Source organism: Podarcis filfolensis, assembly GCF_964270895.1.
Source record: "Podarcis filfolensis genome assembly, chromosome: 1".
In the NCBI taxonomy this organism is placed as follows: Eukaryota; Metazoa; Chordata; class Lepidosauria; order Squamata; family Lacertidae; genus Podarcis; species Podarcis filfolensis.
This window is the reverse complement of record NC_139604.1, coordinates 84103949-84120139: the sequence shown is the minus strand read 5'-3', so window position 1 is coordinate 84120139 and position 16191 is coordinate 84103949. Positions and strand designations below refer to the sequence as shown.

At 41.8% G+C, this 16191-nt stretch overlaps 1 protein-coding gene across 4 annotated transcripts in view; it reads right to left on the bottom strand.

The window, feature by feature from the left end:
- Positions 1 to 5411: 5411 nt before the first annotated feature.
- Positions 5412 to 16191, bottom strand: part of EXT2 (exostosin glycosyltransferase 2) — a 79407-nt gene continuing 68627 nt past the window's right edge. For 3 of the 4 annotated variants that reach the window (XM_083601995.1, XM_083601993.1, XM_083601994.1), the window contains 2 exons: positions 15553 to 15635; positions 5412 to 9823 (listed from right to left, as the gene is read on the bottom strand). In XM_083601995.1, the coding sequence (XP_083458121.1) occupies positions 9685 to 9823; positions 15553 to 15635 (222 nt within the window). In that variant the 3' untranslated portion in view covers positions 5412 to 9684. The remainder of the gene's footprint in view (positions 9824 to 15552; positions 15636 to 16191) is intronic. The other variant, XR_014545003.1, reaches the window with a different exon arrangement.

Sequence of the window (16191 nt, the reverse complement as noted above, 5' to 3'; positions counted from 1 at the left end):
CTTTGAATCTTGTTTTTCTGTTGCTTCTGCTGCTGCTGCTGCTGTAAGGTATTGCACTTAAGACTTTTCTTTCCATAGAGTAGAGGGTGGGAGAGAAACAAAATCCCTTAGAGCTACAAACAATATTCAAACAGAAAGAAAGTTGCTGGGAAAAGACAGACAAACACCCAGAGAACAGGCAGAAGAGATCCAAATAAGTATTATTTTTCTTCTTCTTTGTTGCCATAACCATCTCTTCTCTGCTTCTAACTGAAATCTGTCTATTTTGTGCCTGACTCATGGCAGATGAAATGCGATCGGAGGGGGGCCTCCAAAATCTCACGTTAATTGAAGTTGGCAAAAAATACTAACAGTGCCCTTTTGAACTGCTGACACAGAGCAGAATGGATTAAACAAGGCTAGATTAACAACAGGTGGCAGCGCGCAGCCTCCCTGCCTCTAGAGATTCTTGGCAGCCAAGAGGCAGTGACGGGAACATCCTGCAGGCAAAACATGAGACATCCAGTGAGTTGAGAGGCTGCTGGTAGATGGACCAAAGACCTGAAAGAAGAAGGAGAAAAGTAGAGGATGATTTTGATGCAGCATTGGTGCTCATAGGTTTGCATTTTGAAGTGCATGTGCACATGGGAAATTAAGTCGGGAGTGGTTCTCCATATAACTTATTAAGGGATCAGTCTGTGATCAGAACCCAAAAGTGATCTAGGTTTCTGTTCAACAGATGCTCACTTGAGAAGCGCCACAAATTACCAATTCTGACATTTGTTTTCCTTTGGGTTTCCACTGTGCGCTCATGCTGGTTGATGTCATTTGTTGGGCAAAAGAGAATGCCAACCTGCTCATTCTCGATCTCTCAGTGGCTTTTGATATAGTTGACCTGTATCCTTCTGGGAAGGCTCTGAGAGGTGAGGATTGGGGGTACTGTAACCCAGTGGTTCCACTCCAACCTTCAAGGCCATTTATAGAAAATAGTTATGGGAGGAGCCATATTGTTTAGTGACATGGAAGTTCTGGAGATGCTTAGGATTGAACCTTGGACCATCTGAATGCAAGCAAATGCTTTACCATTGAGCTACACCCATTTTCTGTTGTTGTGGTTGTTGTTGTTCAGTTTGGATACTGCCCTTCACCTGAAGATCACATGGTGGCCAAAACATAAACATACCCAATGAGAACACACATAATCAAACAAACCAATAACCCCTCTCCCACAAGTTACAGGACAGCCAGCAGGAATGCTTCTCTACACAGTAGGGATATGGCAAATAGATGGTGGTACTGAGAGTAAGCTTGGTGCAGCTTGGAGATCACAATGGAGGATGTGTTCAAGCTTGGCTTACTACTACTACTACTACTACTAATAATAATAGTAAAATGTCGCCCATCTGACTGGGTTGCCTCAACCACTCTGGGTGGCTTCCAGCAAAATCTAAAAACACAAAGGAAGCAAATATCTGGCAATGGGACCAGGTAGTTCCTGAACTTACACAAGATTGTGTAACATGCTTTCCTTCACACCCTTGCCCCTCACATGGTAGCTGACTTACAGTTCGCTGAACTGTGCCATTCTTAGAATAGGCCACTGTACTGCCCAATCTAGGGCAGCCACTTGTGGAGGAACCAGCTCCACATTCCATTGCTTGATGGTCTTTCTGTTTCTCCCATTCCTGCAAAACCCTGTAAAGGATAGAGCATTCTTGGGTTCTTTTTACATAGTTATGTGTTTAAACAGCATAGTAACTCAAAGCAGTTATACTGTACTTTATTCCATAGACTTGCTTTGAACAACGTCTTCAAATTTATTGGGTGAGCATAGTGAAGGGGTGTGAAATGTATCCTGCTCAATTTATGTTTCTTCATACAAAAAATAATACTGCAGGGACAGGCAGGTCATCTGAATCCTCCTATAATTGGAGAGCAGGAGGGAGAGGTGGCAAGGGGAAATGGATCAGGATGTATATAAAAAAGAGAAACCCTAAAGGCTTCTGGGTTATTTTCTCATTACATACAGGGAAGGAGCTGGCCAGGTCAGGACACTGACTGCAGAATACAAAGAGTCCTCACAGCTGTTGAATTTTATGGCTAGAAGATTTGAGAGCTGTTTAATAGGCTAAACCCATTTAGGTGTGAAATTTCATCATGGAAAAGTAATGTTTAATAAGCTACTAGTTCAGCTTTTTCTTCTTTACATTTTCCTTTCAAAGATGAGTGGTCTAATCTTTTAATAATGCAGAACAATCATTGCTGCTTATGAGAAAGTGGCAAAGGCATCTCTTTATGGCCATATGGAAACCAGGTGTCAAGGTGTTACTTTTAATCCAAGACAAATAAGAATTTGTTGGTTGTATCCTTCCTCTTCCATCTATTGCCAGCTATTTATCTTTAGATTGAAAGTTACTGATGAGGCAGACAGGCTCAGGCCATTAGCCTCTTTGTGCCCTTCTAGGCTTTACATCTCTTAGGATTATATTTAGCTCCAGTGCGTGTGCATCTTAAAAGGAAAGGTGTCAGTTTTTCAAACACCTGCACTTTTCACAACAGAGGCACTATATCAAAGTAAAAAACCATAGCATTAAAAAGTCAGCGTGAGTGCAGATAACTAAAGGAGGGTTCTATGAACGTTGATGTATTACCTACATACAAGTACAGAATGTAGTAACTATAAGTTCTAGTTATTTTATATATAGGTAATTAAAGTAATTCAGAATTCTGTATAAATGATGGGAAGCACATTTGACTTTAAACTTCTAGAAACCACAGATATTTGCAGCTCAGACTCCTGTTTTCTGCAGACCCACATAAAAGCCATTATAATCTCATCTCCCACATTGCTCACAGAATTTTCACTTTATTTGCCAGTCTGAGCATTTGCACTGGAAGATCCAACTTCAGATGTAGCTCTAAACAAGGAGCCGTACTTTTGAGATCTTAATGATCCCCAACAGGATGTTCAAATGTTAATATTTCGGGCTCTTAAACTGCCATATCCATTGTGCATGTAGTGTGGCGGTGCCACTGCTCCAAGCAAGGAATCAAGGTGCTATATTATTTAAATTGATACAAAGGGCAACCAGAAACTGAGATTCTGCATTTCTTAAGTCTCACAGAAGTTAGGTGGTGAATGAGTTAAGTGTTTCTTAACTCCTTCTTTCTTCAAGTAAACTGACAATCAAGGCGAACGAGGATAAAGTCAAGGACATTCGGAGAGGAATTATTGGAACCAACTCCGGAAAACGAAGCTGGCAAATAGGGGGCCTCTCTCCATTCAGAATCCCTTCTCAGAAAGCCTGCTGGAATTTCTGCTGGGAATACCTATCAGGGCTGTGCTGCATTTCCTCCAGTGGATTACGCCTCAGCCACCACCATCACTGCTCCATTTCAACTAATTGTCTCAGATGTTGCCATTTGTTATCCCCTTAATGAGAAACACAACTTTTCCTTCACAGCCACCGCCACAAGAACCTGGCAGGCGGTGGAATCCTGAAGCTCAGCAGATGTAGGACTGTAAAACAGTGGTGAGTTCAGAACTGAAATTACACAGAAAAGGCAAGAGATTTCAAATAGCTTCAGACTTGAGGTAGGCTGAGAGCAACACACCAATCATAAATACTGGTGGGCTGATGGCGTGGTGCTGGGCTAGCTAGTGCTTTGGGCCAGCCTGCCTTGCCATAAAGGGCAGCCATCTTGGTTCATGTTTCCTGTGGCATTGAGTAGGATTCAGTCTATTGTAGCTTCTGATCTACTCTCATGGAGAACATAACTGGACTACTTCAGATTTCAAGCATGCTTAAAAACTACAGCAATGAATGCTCCAAATGTGTGTATAGCTTTTGGGAAAACAGAATCCTACCTCCCTCAAATGTATATAGCTCAGCTTAACATGCTGTGGCGAGGAGATTCAGAGTGCTGAGGGAATGTCAGTATAGTTTGCAGTCCCAAGAAAAAGGTGAAGGAAAACCATCTCTGCCCCTGCTTGCTCAAGTTGAGTTCTAGCAATTATTTGTATTTTCTTATTTTTCTCAGCTCCTTAGAAAACGAGACTTCTGCAGTTTAACTAAACTAAATATCATACATGTCTGTGGCACTAGGTTACGTTTTCTTTTAATGAAATGAGTCTAAAGGAACACAGAAACTATTGTTTGAAAAGGGATGATTGCTATGTCCAAGACCGTGCAGGCTTTGAAAAATACACAAATCACATATACCCCCCTCTATATTTCTGTTTCCTCAATTGGCCTTGCTTTTCTCATCCTCTGATCAACTTCTATCCTTGAGCAAAGTACAGGCAAGCAAAAAAAAACCCCAACCAACCCTTGGATTTAAATTATGTCCCACCAACTTCAATAGCTGTTAAGTATCAGGGAATGTTGATTTTAAAATAAACTAAATGGGCTTTAATTCATGCACTTCCTTTTGAGGTTAATTCATTTCTAGTGTTGATTGTGAATGGGTGGGGAAGGGAAGTTAGAATCACATTAACACTATAGATTACACACCTATGTTTGGAAGTGCAAAGCTGCAGGGACTGTGAATATTGTACACTGGTTAAAAAAATGAGGTATGTGTCCTAAATCCCAGGTTCAAAGTTTAGCCTGTAGCCTGATGAGGTGGCCCTTTGACAAGCTACTGCCTCTCAAACCACAGCTCCATACCTGTAATGTAGGAACGGTGAACTGATGGCTCTCCATTTAATGTTCGCCACCAATTCCCATCATATCCCATGGCTAAGGCCACAGGGTCACCACCCCTGCTGTAATGGGATACTGGCCTATTTTACAGGGTTTGTGAAAGGATTACAGCAGTACCTTGCTATACCAAACATCAGCTAGCAGAAAGAAAGGTCAATCTACCTTGTATCTACTTTGTATGGTTTTGTAAATGTATTTGCTGTTTTTGTGTTTAACTGTTTAATATTACCTGCAGTGCACATCACATTGAGACAGTTGTTTAAAAGTTGATTAGAAAATAAATGATGATGATAATTTCTAACCTCCAACCCTGGGATATAATGCCAGATGAGCTGCTACCTGAGCTTTATATGGTACACCATGTTCAAGACCCTCCATTTTCTCACCTGTAGAATAAAAATATCTGCTTCTAAAAAAAAAAAAGATGCAGCATCTATATATATTAAAATTATTTGCTGAAACCCACCAGATGCTTGAAGAGTTATTTTTAGAAGATTCGGTGTAGATTTTGTGTTTGCTTATGTGTTGTTTTTTGTTTTAAGAATCAGAGTAGAGCTGCTAGTACCCACAGTAAAATTTTCCATGAGTAAAACAGAACATACACACTCTGGCATATTTTCTTTTAAAATATCCCCCACCCCCAAATCACAAGTCATCTTTGATACATTGTTAAGATTACTATCCCCTCAGGTTGTACAATCAAGAGAATATATTGACTCAGGCACATTGTATTTACAAATGTTTTAATTTTTAAAAAGAAAACGCATTTACACACACACAGGGGAAAAGTGGTCCCTGGACAATGTCATTAAAGAATGCAAACAGACAGTAGAAGAAAAAATGGTTTCCAATATAAATGCAGCTGTGAAATGTTTTAGGACCATACCTGTGACACATTTTACTGGTTGAAGACTTTTATTTTAAAAAGCAACCTTCACTGGAACTCCTTCAAAGAGTTTGTTCACTTAATGCTTCTGAAATCTAGGTGGGTAAGAAAGGGATATTTCAGCCTGCTTCTGAATGTTTTCACATTAGGCAGCAGCAAATGTGAGTGTACACTCATTTTGCTACTGAGTGTACACTCAACAAGGAGCTGCAGCTTATCATAGCTCCCTGACAAAAGTACAAACCCATTTACTGCATTCACATTTTCACTTTCAGATGTGCAGTTAACATTTAGTGTACACCTTTAAAAATGCCATGTGTGAAATGAGATTCCATTTGCCAATCAGAATTCCACTTAGTTTATCTTCCAGTTGATAAACCTGTGGCAGTGGGTACAATTGCCCTCCCAGTTATGTATGATTTGCCTTTATGAAAATATGCATTAACATACTACAGCCGAGATACACACATTTAGGGTGATAACATGACAACACAGTAACTCTGGATCTCGTAAAACCTGATTCAGCAGTTAGCATCGGGTTCTAATTGGAGCAAGCAGTGGAGGAAAAAGAGCAGCTCTTGGACCCAGGATGAGAGATCAATATGTAATATAACAAAAAACATGGGTCAAATGAAAGTGTGGATGAACCCTAAGACTGGAAGTCAAGAACTATCAGTGACACTAAGAGGAATCACCAAGGGTGACATCTTGAAAGGTAACATTGAAACGTCACATTTTCCAGAAAAAACCCTGATTCCATACAGTTGGAACAGGATGATGTTTCAGGTTGGAGATACTGGTAGTGTATCAGAAACACCTAAAGAATATACTGATCTAGTAACACCTGAGAAGGTAACTAGTAAACCATGTTTGAGATATCCACATCCTTATCATAGCTTAGGAAATGTGGATTGTGGAAGAGGTGAGATAAAGAAGCAGAAGCTGTCAAAGATAGCTGGTGCTTAACTGATGAAACAGATAAATGGATTGGTTATGAAATGAGCCCTATAATGAAACAAAGGTTTATGAATTGTTAGGTGTCTTAAAATCTCTGGCACTTAGGGAACAAATATTCTTCCTTATTTTAAAAATATGTATCTGGTCTTATTTGCAATTTTGCAAAAAATGGAAAGGAAGTCAGGGTAATCGTTTACCCTAACTTTACACCTAGTTCACACTGGTGGACACAAATACCTTCTAATGGCAGAAGTATTGTGAAATAATTTTTACAATTAGGAGCAACTAACTGCTATAGACAAACTAAGGCCTTGTGAATGGGGGCAAGAATTAAAAGGACATGAAACACTGCAAAGATGGGCATAGATTCTGCAGCAGTTCAGCTTAAAAGTAGAGCTTATCCCAGATAAAGAAAATCAAATTGCGGAACACCAATAGATGTAGGATAACTTTTTAAAGAACTTGCACACTATATTCCTAAAATGAGCTTAGGGGCAGGGATGATAGTTTATAATGAAACATACATAAAAAGTAGTTAGATTGTTGAGCTTAAGTTCTCACTGGTAAAAAAAGAGAATGGCCCACTCTCACTTGCCTTGCACCAAGGAAAAGAGAACCAGCTTAGATGAAGCACTCTTAAACCAGAAGGAAGGAGAGTCCTTTGCCCACTATCTCACTCAGAACAGATGCAAAATTAGTTACAGTGATAAGCCTTTTGCAAATCAGATTCTACTGAAGACTTCTTTGTGGCTCAAAATAAAGCTCCTGGTGTTTTGAAATCAGCGAATCCTCCATCATCTATCATTATTTTCTAGTCAAAGATATAGCACAGGATGTAATCTGGAAAACTTTAGAAAAAACTATGTAGGAAAAACCCGTCTTCCCTAATGAACGGAATAGTCTACTTTATAACTCCCTGAGAGTTTGAAGTTGAAACACCCCCTTCCAGCCAGTGTTCTATCAGTATCACCCTGCCAAGGAGCAAGCCCGTTTTTCACCAGGATACTGGGGGTGGGGGAGAATCTATGCAATTCTCAATTTCTTTCATTCAGACTCACGTGAGAAGGATGAAAAAGGTTCCTAGCACTTGTCATGCAGCTTGCAGTTAGGTAAATCGCATGAGCAGACACCGTAGATAAGAGTAACCTCTGAAAACAACAGTGGAGTGGGCTTCAGAGAGATGTGCTAATCTTCCATAATGCATCAAACTGGAACGCCATACTGTTGGTGCGAAGAGGAAAAGTCTTTCCTCACCTAGATGAACATAAACGTAAGCCTATTATCTTTAGTTTGGGTAGTAGCTGCTGCTGTGCTGGCTCAAGAAAAAAACTCAACATAAATCAATCTATACATGTTATTCCAATTAACTTCTGGTAAAGGTAAAGGTACCCCTGCCCGTACGGGCCAGTCTTGACAGACTCTAGGGTTGTGCGCTCATCTCACTCTATAGGCTGGGAGACAGCGCTGTCCGCAGACACTTCCGGGTCACGTGGCCAGCGTGACAAGCTGCATCTGGCAAGCCAGCGCAGCACACGGAACGCCGTTTACCTTCCCGCTGGTAAGCGGTCCCTATTTATCTACTTGCACCCGGGGGTGCTTTCGAACTGCTAGGGTGGCAGGCGCTGGGACCGAACGACGGGAGCGCACCCCGCCGCAGGGATTCGAACCGCCGACCATGCGATCGGCAAGTCCTAGGCGCAAGAGGTCTGTGCAATTCAAAAGCATGTCTGTTCATTCCTCAGTCCAGCTAATTCTGATGTACCACTTTAACTATTTTGTATGTGCATTCTCATCATTTCCTCCACTGACTGACATCGGGTCCCCAGGATTTCAGATAGGAGTCTTTCCCTGTTCTATGTTGAGATGTCAGGGACTGAACCCGTTTGCATGTAAAGCATGTGTTGTATTATTTGTTTATTAGAAATTGTTACAGAAGTGCTAACCCTGCACTGTATAAAAAAAACAAAAACAAAATACAGTAAAACATACAATGTGTTTTCATTAAAAAGTGCCAACAAATTCCTATCTGTGAATTGGTTTGTCCCTCTTCTGGGAAGGCCTACAGAAATAAACGAGGTTTTCGTGTACAACAAGTACAGATGGTTGATGGCTGACTGCTTTCAAGGGGAAGCACATTCTACTGAACTGTGGTCCTTTATGGGGCAGTGAATGGATTTTAATTATCTTGTGGGCAGTGAATTCTACGTACCAACACTTTGTGTGTAGCTTTGAGATAGTGGCTGGTCAGAAAAGTTTGCTTTTTATTAGCTGTGAATATACCTGCACAAACCAATAGAAAAAGTGCATTTCTCTCCAGAAACACGTTTAAGAATCAGAACATGGCATGTTGTTTCAAAGTATCAACTTTGTTTAGATGCTGCATAGGACTTGACCACGTGCATCTGAACTGAAAAAAATGTTTCAGCATAGTAAGAAAAGGGGACTGAGGCTGGTCAAGCATGCAGTCTTCTCTTCTGTGAAAATAAACATGAAATGTATTCACATTCGTGAAGAAGTAATTTGAGTAAAGGAAATGATTTATTCTACTCCAATTGCTATCTCCCTGCCCCCTGTATAAGTCTGTATAAGAGTGTCATGCCAATCTTCTTTTCTAATCTTACTCAGCAAAAAAAACCCTAGCATATCTGCACAAGAGTTAATCCTAATCACAAATCTCAAAGGCTGCATGTAAACCAGGCTTGCATAGAAGAGAAATGTGGGGTCTATGAAGCAAAAGCAGAAAGCAGCTCTTAGGAGAGATAGCAGTGTTTTCCACAATAGATTCCACAATAGATTTAGGTGACAACCAATGACCCTTAGAGGAAAAAATACTGTGTGTGTGTGTGTGTGTGTGTGTGTGTGTGTGTAGGATTCTGTATTGTTTGTGCTTAACTCTTTGTCAGAATGTAAGGTCTGTAGAACAAATAAATATTTGTATGGGATTTCAGTAGACCCACGTAGCAAGGCGGCAGCAGCATGTGGTTTGATTCTTTGCCCTGTGTTGTCCATGGAAAAAGCTTGAATTACACCAGGAGTGAGGCACCTCTGCATCCTCTTTGTAATACGCCCAGGAACTCTTCTCCAAGGCCTGATGCTCGGCACCAGTCACTGTTTGTGTATTGGATCCCAATATCCAGTTGGCCTTGCGTCTATTCTTTACAAGCTTCCAATGTTAGGAAAACTTTTCAGTTTTTCAGGGAAGTCATCTTTGTACAAGACGGGATCCGCCCGGTGTTCCACCACTTTCAGAGGCATGGTCCCAAAGACGGAGGCAAACTTGTTAATGCATTCAGACCTACGGAAAGAAACAATTGCATTGCTTAGCAACAGATCTGTTTCACTACAATATGCTAAGTTTAGCTATGCACTTACTATCTAGCTTAATCTTCTCTCAAAACACTACCGTAACACTGGATGCCAATGTGGACTTCTTACATCATTTGCTTTTTATTCTATAGAGCGGGTACGTAGCTTGGGGGTACTTCTGCATCCTTTGCTGTTGATTGAGACTCAGATGGCCTTGGTGGCACAGAGTGCCTTCCATCAGTTTCATCTGGAGGCTCAGCTGTGCCTCTATCTGGGCAGGGATAGCCTAACCACTGTTGCTGATGCTCTAGTAGCCTCTAGGTTGGATTACTGCAAAGCGTTATATGTGGAGCTGCCTCTGAAGACGATTGGGAAACTTCAGTTAGTGCAGAATTTCGGCAAGACAGTTTAAGCATAGAAAACCAATCCAGGCCCCGACAGGACTGGCTGCCAATCTAGGTCCATTTCAAAATGCTGCTTGTGAGCAATAAAGCCCTAAACAATCCAGGACAGCCATATCTTGCAGACCGCCTCTCCTCATTCGAACCAGCCTGAACCCCGAGCTCATCATCTTAGGTCAGGAAAGTAGCAACACGAGAACAGGCCTTTTCTGTGGTGGCTCCTCATTTGTGGAATGCTCTCCACAAGGAGCATCACCTAGCACCATCATTGTATTATCTTTAGGCACCAGGCAAAAACTTTCCTCTATAACTTGGCCTTTGCCCTTTAACTATATTTAGCCTTTTAGAAGTAGGTAGGATGCTTTTAAAGTACGGGAATTTGCAAAAAAAAACCCAACCCTCCAATGATTCAAAGAATACAGGTCTTATAGTATTCCCTCATCCAGAAAGCCCCCTCTCCTATCCACTGAGGTGCATTAGCCCAAAACTGTATTTACACCTCAGATTTTAAATGCTTTGGTAGCTCACACCTCCAACAGAACCCCCTATTTCCTCTGCGGTCTTATGGATAAAGCTTTCTGCTTCCCTAGACCACAGACCAAAGAATAGGAAAGGAATACTGTAACTTTGCTGGCACAGGATTCTAAGGAGAGAGCTTAACTATCACACAGAAGACACAGCCTGCTATCCCTGACTTTGCATGCCACTTTCTCCTAGATCAGGTATACTCCCTCCCTTCTTTTTTCTCCTGTAGCAAATTATCACACTCAGTCTTCTGGCTTGGGGAGTTAGGGACTCTCCTTTACTCTCATAATTAAGGTGTGCATCTGTAATCTTGCTGTCTGAAGATCCTAGTCTTCCCAGAGCTGTACATCAAATACATGTGGGGTGGTGAGCACACAAGTGGGTTCGGAGGAGTCACTGTGTAAGTTGTAGGAAGTGTTAGAATTCCTGCTCCATGATTGCAGTCATGGGATTTTTGCCTATCACATGGCGGTGTATGTCCACAGAGTGGGAAGTGACGGAGACAGGATGTTTGTGTTACTGTGTTCCGTGAAGTGGGACTATTGTCCTTTGTCCTTTTTCTCTTTGCTGTCTGATGCTAGAGAGAGAGGGAGCCATGTTGCAGTGCTCCATGTGTGTTTATATGTAAATAAAGTAGATTAGCCAAAATGCTGAGTTGCTGAGGTCTGTTACGCAAACTGCGAACACTCTGTGGATCCCTAAGTGTGCCAATGTCTATTGACATTGGTCGCTGTGATGTTCAGGCTGAAAAAAGCTTTTGAAGCTCCCGAACAATCAACCAGGAGGGAGAGAACATGCCAGTGGGGCATGTGTCTCTGCTAGGGTCCTACTTGAGTGTAGGACGAGCTCCTGACAAGAAGTACAGTAAAGCGGCCATTGGCACCTTAAACCTAGCAAACTATTGCATGCATTTTCCTACTTGGTCAGATGCACGAAACAGGAGGCGGAGCCTCATACAATATAGGATTTGGCAAAGATGTGAAGCTCTTTGACTGAAGCATTTAATCATAGCGAAGAGAAAGGAGATGCTGTCAGCTGCACATTTCCACAGAGGTCAAAGATTCCCTATTCCCTCCCCACTAGAATTCCATGCATTCTTAAAGCAATGTACATGTTGTAAACTAGGGTGGATTAGCTGCCAACATAGCTCTTAAAGAGCCACTGTCAGGTTGAATTTGGCTCAGAACAGGCCTTGCAAAAATAAGCAGTTAAGAAACCAAAAGGCATTCTGAAATAGTTCTTGGATTTTTTATTTTATTTTAAAAATTCCCTGGAAACAGGGTTTCCCCTAAAAACAAACAAGCATTCTCTTTAGGGTCTCTACAGCACTGATTGTACTTGAGAGCTTGAAATACAACATTACTTTAAAACCCAAACCTGAAACTGACTGGTTTATTTTCATTGTCCAACTGAGTGAAATAAAGTATCCATATTTAATAATATTGGATTTTACCCCACCTCCCCATGGTGTTAGCAGTAAGTAACAGAACAAATTTATCTGAAAGAATATAACTGTTAGAACTCTGATGGCTACAAGGTACCCTGGTAAACTGTGCTGGATGTTCCAGTGAGCATGCTAATACAAAGGGTGCAAAAACTCATTCAATGCCTCTGTGAGTGTCTGGAGGCGGTTGGAGGATGGATGGCGGCTAACAGATTGAGATTGAATCCTGACAAGACAAAAGTACTGTTTTGGGGGGACAGGAGGCGGGCAGGTGTGGAGGATTCCCTGGTCCTGAATGGGGTAACTGTGCCCCTGAAGGACCAGGTGCGCAGCCTGGGAGTCATTCTGTCCATGGAGGCACAGGTCAAATTTGTGTCCAGGGCAGCTGTTTACCAGCTCCATCTGCTACGCAGGCTGAGACCCTATCTGCCTGCGGACTGTCTCGCCAGAGTGGTGCATGCTCTGGTTATCTCCCGCTTGGACTACTGCAATGCGCTCTACGTGGGGCTACCTTTGAAGGTGACCCGGAAACTACAACTAATCCAGAATGCGGCAGCCAGACTGGTGACTGGGAGCAGCCGCCGAGACCATATAACACCGGTCTTGAAAGACCTACATTGGCTCCCAGTACGTTTCCGAGCACAATTCAAAGTGTTGGTGCTGACCTTTAAAGCCCTAAACGGCCTCGGCCCAGTATACCTGAAGGAGCGTCTCCACCCCCATCGTTCTACCCGGACACTGAGGTCCAGCACCGAGGGCCTTCTGGCGGTTCCCTCACTGCGAGATGCCAAGTTACAGGGAACCAGGCAGAGGTCCTTCTTGATAGTGGCGCCCTCCCTGTGGAATGCCCTCCCACCAGAGGTCAAAGAGAACAACAACTACCAGACTTTTAGAAGACATCTGAAGGCAGCCCTGTTTAGGGAAGCTTTTAATGTTTGATGTATTACAGTATTTTAATATTTTTTTGGAAGCCGCCCAGAGTGGCTGGGGAAGCCCAGCCAGATGGGCAGGGTATAAATAATAAATTTATTATTATTATTATTATTATTATTATTATTATTATTATTATTAATTAACAGTTTTATGATGGGGAAAGTCTTAAGTAAGGAATAGGGTGGTGAAAGTAACAAGGGAAGTAAGGGCATGGCAATTATGATTAAGTGGTCAGTAAGCTGAGCGAAGCAAGAAAAAATTGCCATGGAGGATGATGTTCACTGTGGGGTATTGGTGTCCCTTCCATAAGGCCACTAGAAACTTTTAAAACTTTTCACTAGCTTGAAGTCAACAATGCCTATAAGTCTGAAAGTTTTTCTCAGTAAGCATTAGGACTGGAAACTTGGATTTCCAAAACAGACAAAAACATAGGTGCTAGGATACTAATTTTGTGTGCAGTATATTCAGTTCGATACCTGCAAAATGAACACACAAATATGTATGAAGTGCACCACCCTGTGCTCCTTTGATGTGAATGACACATCTGGATCAAATATGATGCATCAGCCCAAAATGATGGGAGAAACATGACTAGTACCACTGAAGCCAGAACAGGCCCGTTCATGCACCCAATGCCCACATTGGATGATTCTCATAACTATTATCTCATCCAGATATGCTGTGGAAGTGGTGCGGATGAGGAATTTAAGTCTACAGCAGTAGAACCATACCTAAGCCTGAAAATCTGAGAAGCCAGATATGATAATATCAGGCCAAACCTACCCAATCCAGCACTCTGTTCTCACAGTAGAAAAGCAGATGCCCATGGGAAGCCTGTGTGCAGAAGCTGAGCACAACAGCACTCACCCAACCAACCAACCTGCGATTCTCAGCAACTGGTATGTAGAGGCAATATGGCCTCCAACATGGGAGGTAGAACACAAAATAAGATCTAAGCCACGGAGAAGAGGATTCACAGCTATGATATTAAATTGAAAATGAAGAATACTGTGCAACTAGATCTTGCCTCTCAACCCTCTAAAGTTAGTGCAGTCCTGTCTTAAGACAGCTTGGAAGGAAAGGTTCCTCTCAAAATTAACACAGGTTAGGGCCTGGTTAAAATGTGGAACATAGTGCTACATAGGTGACAGCCTAGTTTGTTCATTGACAAGACTCATGATGAGAGTGTCAGAGGGCCCACACAGGAGGAAAAGGATAAGGTTCATTTCACATTTTAAGTTCCTAAGGAATCCACCCCCTCCAATTGGAAACTATTCTAATCTATAGCATAAGATGTCATGATTAAGTAGTACTTCCTGATGGCTTTTCCTGAATTTAATCCCCTTTTTTCATATTATATATCCTTGTGCCACCCAAAATAACTTATCACCATGCTTGGTGTTTACATTCTTAAATACCTGAAGACTTATACCTATTTAGTAATTTCTTATGGAGGCTATATATATATTTGCCTTAATCTCTTCTCATAAATCAGTCCTTCATATAGCCTGTGACAGTGTCCATTTCACCAGTGATCTCTTAACTTCTCAGTAAAACATGGCGATGGAAAGAGCACAAAGTGAATACAAAATATCCCTATTGTTATAGTTGCAATGCATTCTAAAGGAAGGAGTGTGTAGATGTCTGGTAAGTGTGCTTCAAATAGCTACTTCTCTTCTGACTGGGTGCCCTTCTATCCAGAATTACAGAGCTCAAGATTCTGAAATATAACACAATAGGCAATTTGTTTGTACTATAATACTGTTTCTCCCAGCTACTCTCATTTAGAGGTATGCATTTCAGATTATTCTTCATATGCCATACTTTCCCTCTCTCATGGCAACGTAGACTTGACAGTTAAAGGCCTGTTGAAATCAGTTCAATACCACTAAACCCTATTTCAAAAGGTAGCAAAATATGCTTTTTAATGGAGTCATCAAGGAAGTATGAAAGGAGATATGCAAAAGGGGACCGTGTTTTACTTCTATCTGCTTTCATGCTAAAATATCAATGCAGGCTGCACCTCCAAAGCCTTGAGCTCAGATCATTCTCTCTCTCCTATACCCATTTTATTTCTGGTTTTCTATCATTCTAACAAGTTCATCGTTTTAATTTACTTGAAACAATTCTATTATTGCTTGACATGCCTTCTTATTAAGCACAAGGATGTCTGTGCTCATATGTGTGTATAGTACATATTCAAACCCAATAGACCTGCTGGGCTCGGGATGCAATCAGATAGCGTCTCAGCATAAGTAACGGGCAAGTTGTCTCATGCTAAAACTGCCTTTGCAAATTAGATTTGTGTAACCATGTTTTTGTAAATAAAAAGCAGTGAATGATTTGGTCCTAACTTCAAATACTCTTATGGATTAAGCACTGGGAATGGCAAAGGGAACAAGATGCGACACTCACCTTTCCACCATGTGTGTCTGGTCTAGTGATAACCCATCAATAGCTGTGCATTCTGGACATTTGAATTTCTTTCTTGGGGTCACCTGTGCAAAGTCAACACAACATCGTCACAGCACAAACATTAATCCCCGCATTCAGAAATGCAGCAGAGTGCCTTTGAACATATCTGTACTGTAAGTCAAACCCTCGAAGGGGGGGGGGGAGAGAACCTATGCCACTTAGTTCCACCTGGCCCAGCTGACTGCAAAACTCACAGTGACCCGATAAAAAATGCTTGGAGGGGTTTTGCCTTCTGTAAGTGGAAAGTAGTGGCGATGACAAGCTCCTTAATTCCTGTTTAATGACTGTTTTCTCACTGCCAAGGTCCCTGTATAAACACCATTTGTTCTTGCAGCCATAAGAGCGATGAAATATAGCTTCCCATACTTCACCGTAACCTTAATCCAACAGACACACTTTGCTCACTTAATAGCTGACTGGCAAACTCTGCGAGGCTCTCCCAACTGCACTGAGGTGCCAAATGACTCTGCAGTGCCCTTGCACAGTTCAGAAACTCTCACAGCAAACACACACACACTTTATCTTCTAAGGCTTTTCTAGGAAACACAGCCTGGATAAATGATGATGGACAGGCAGGAA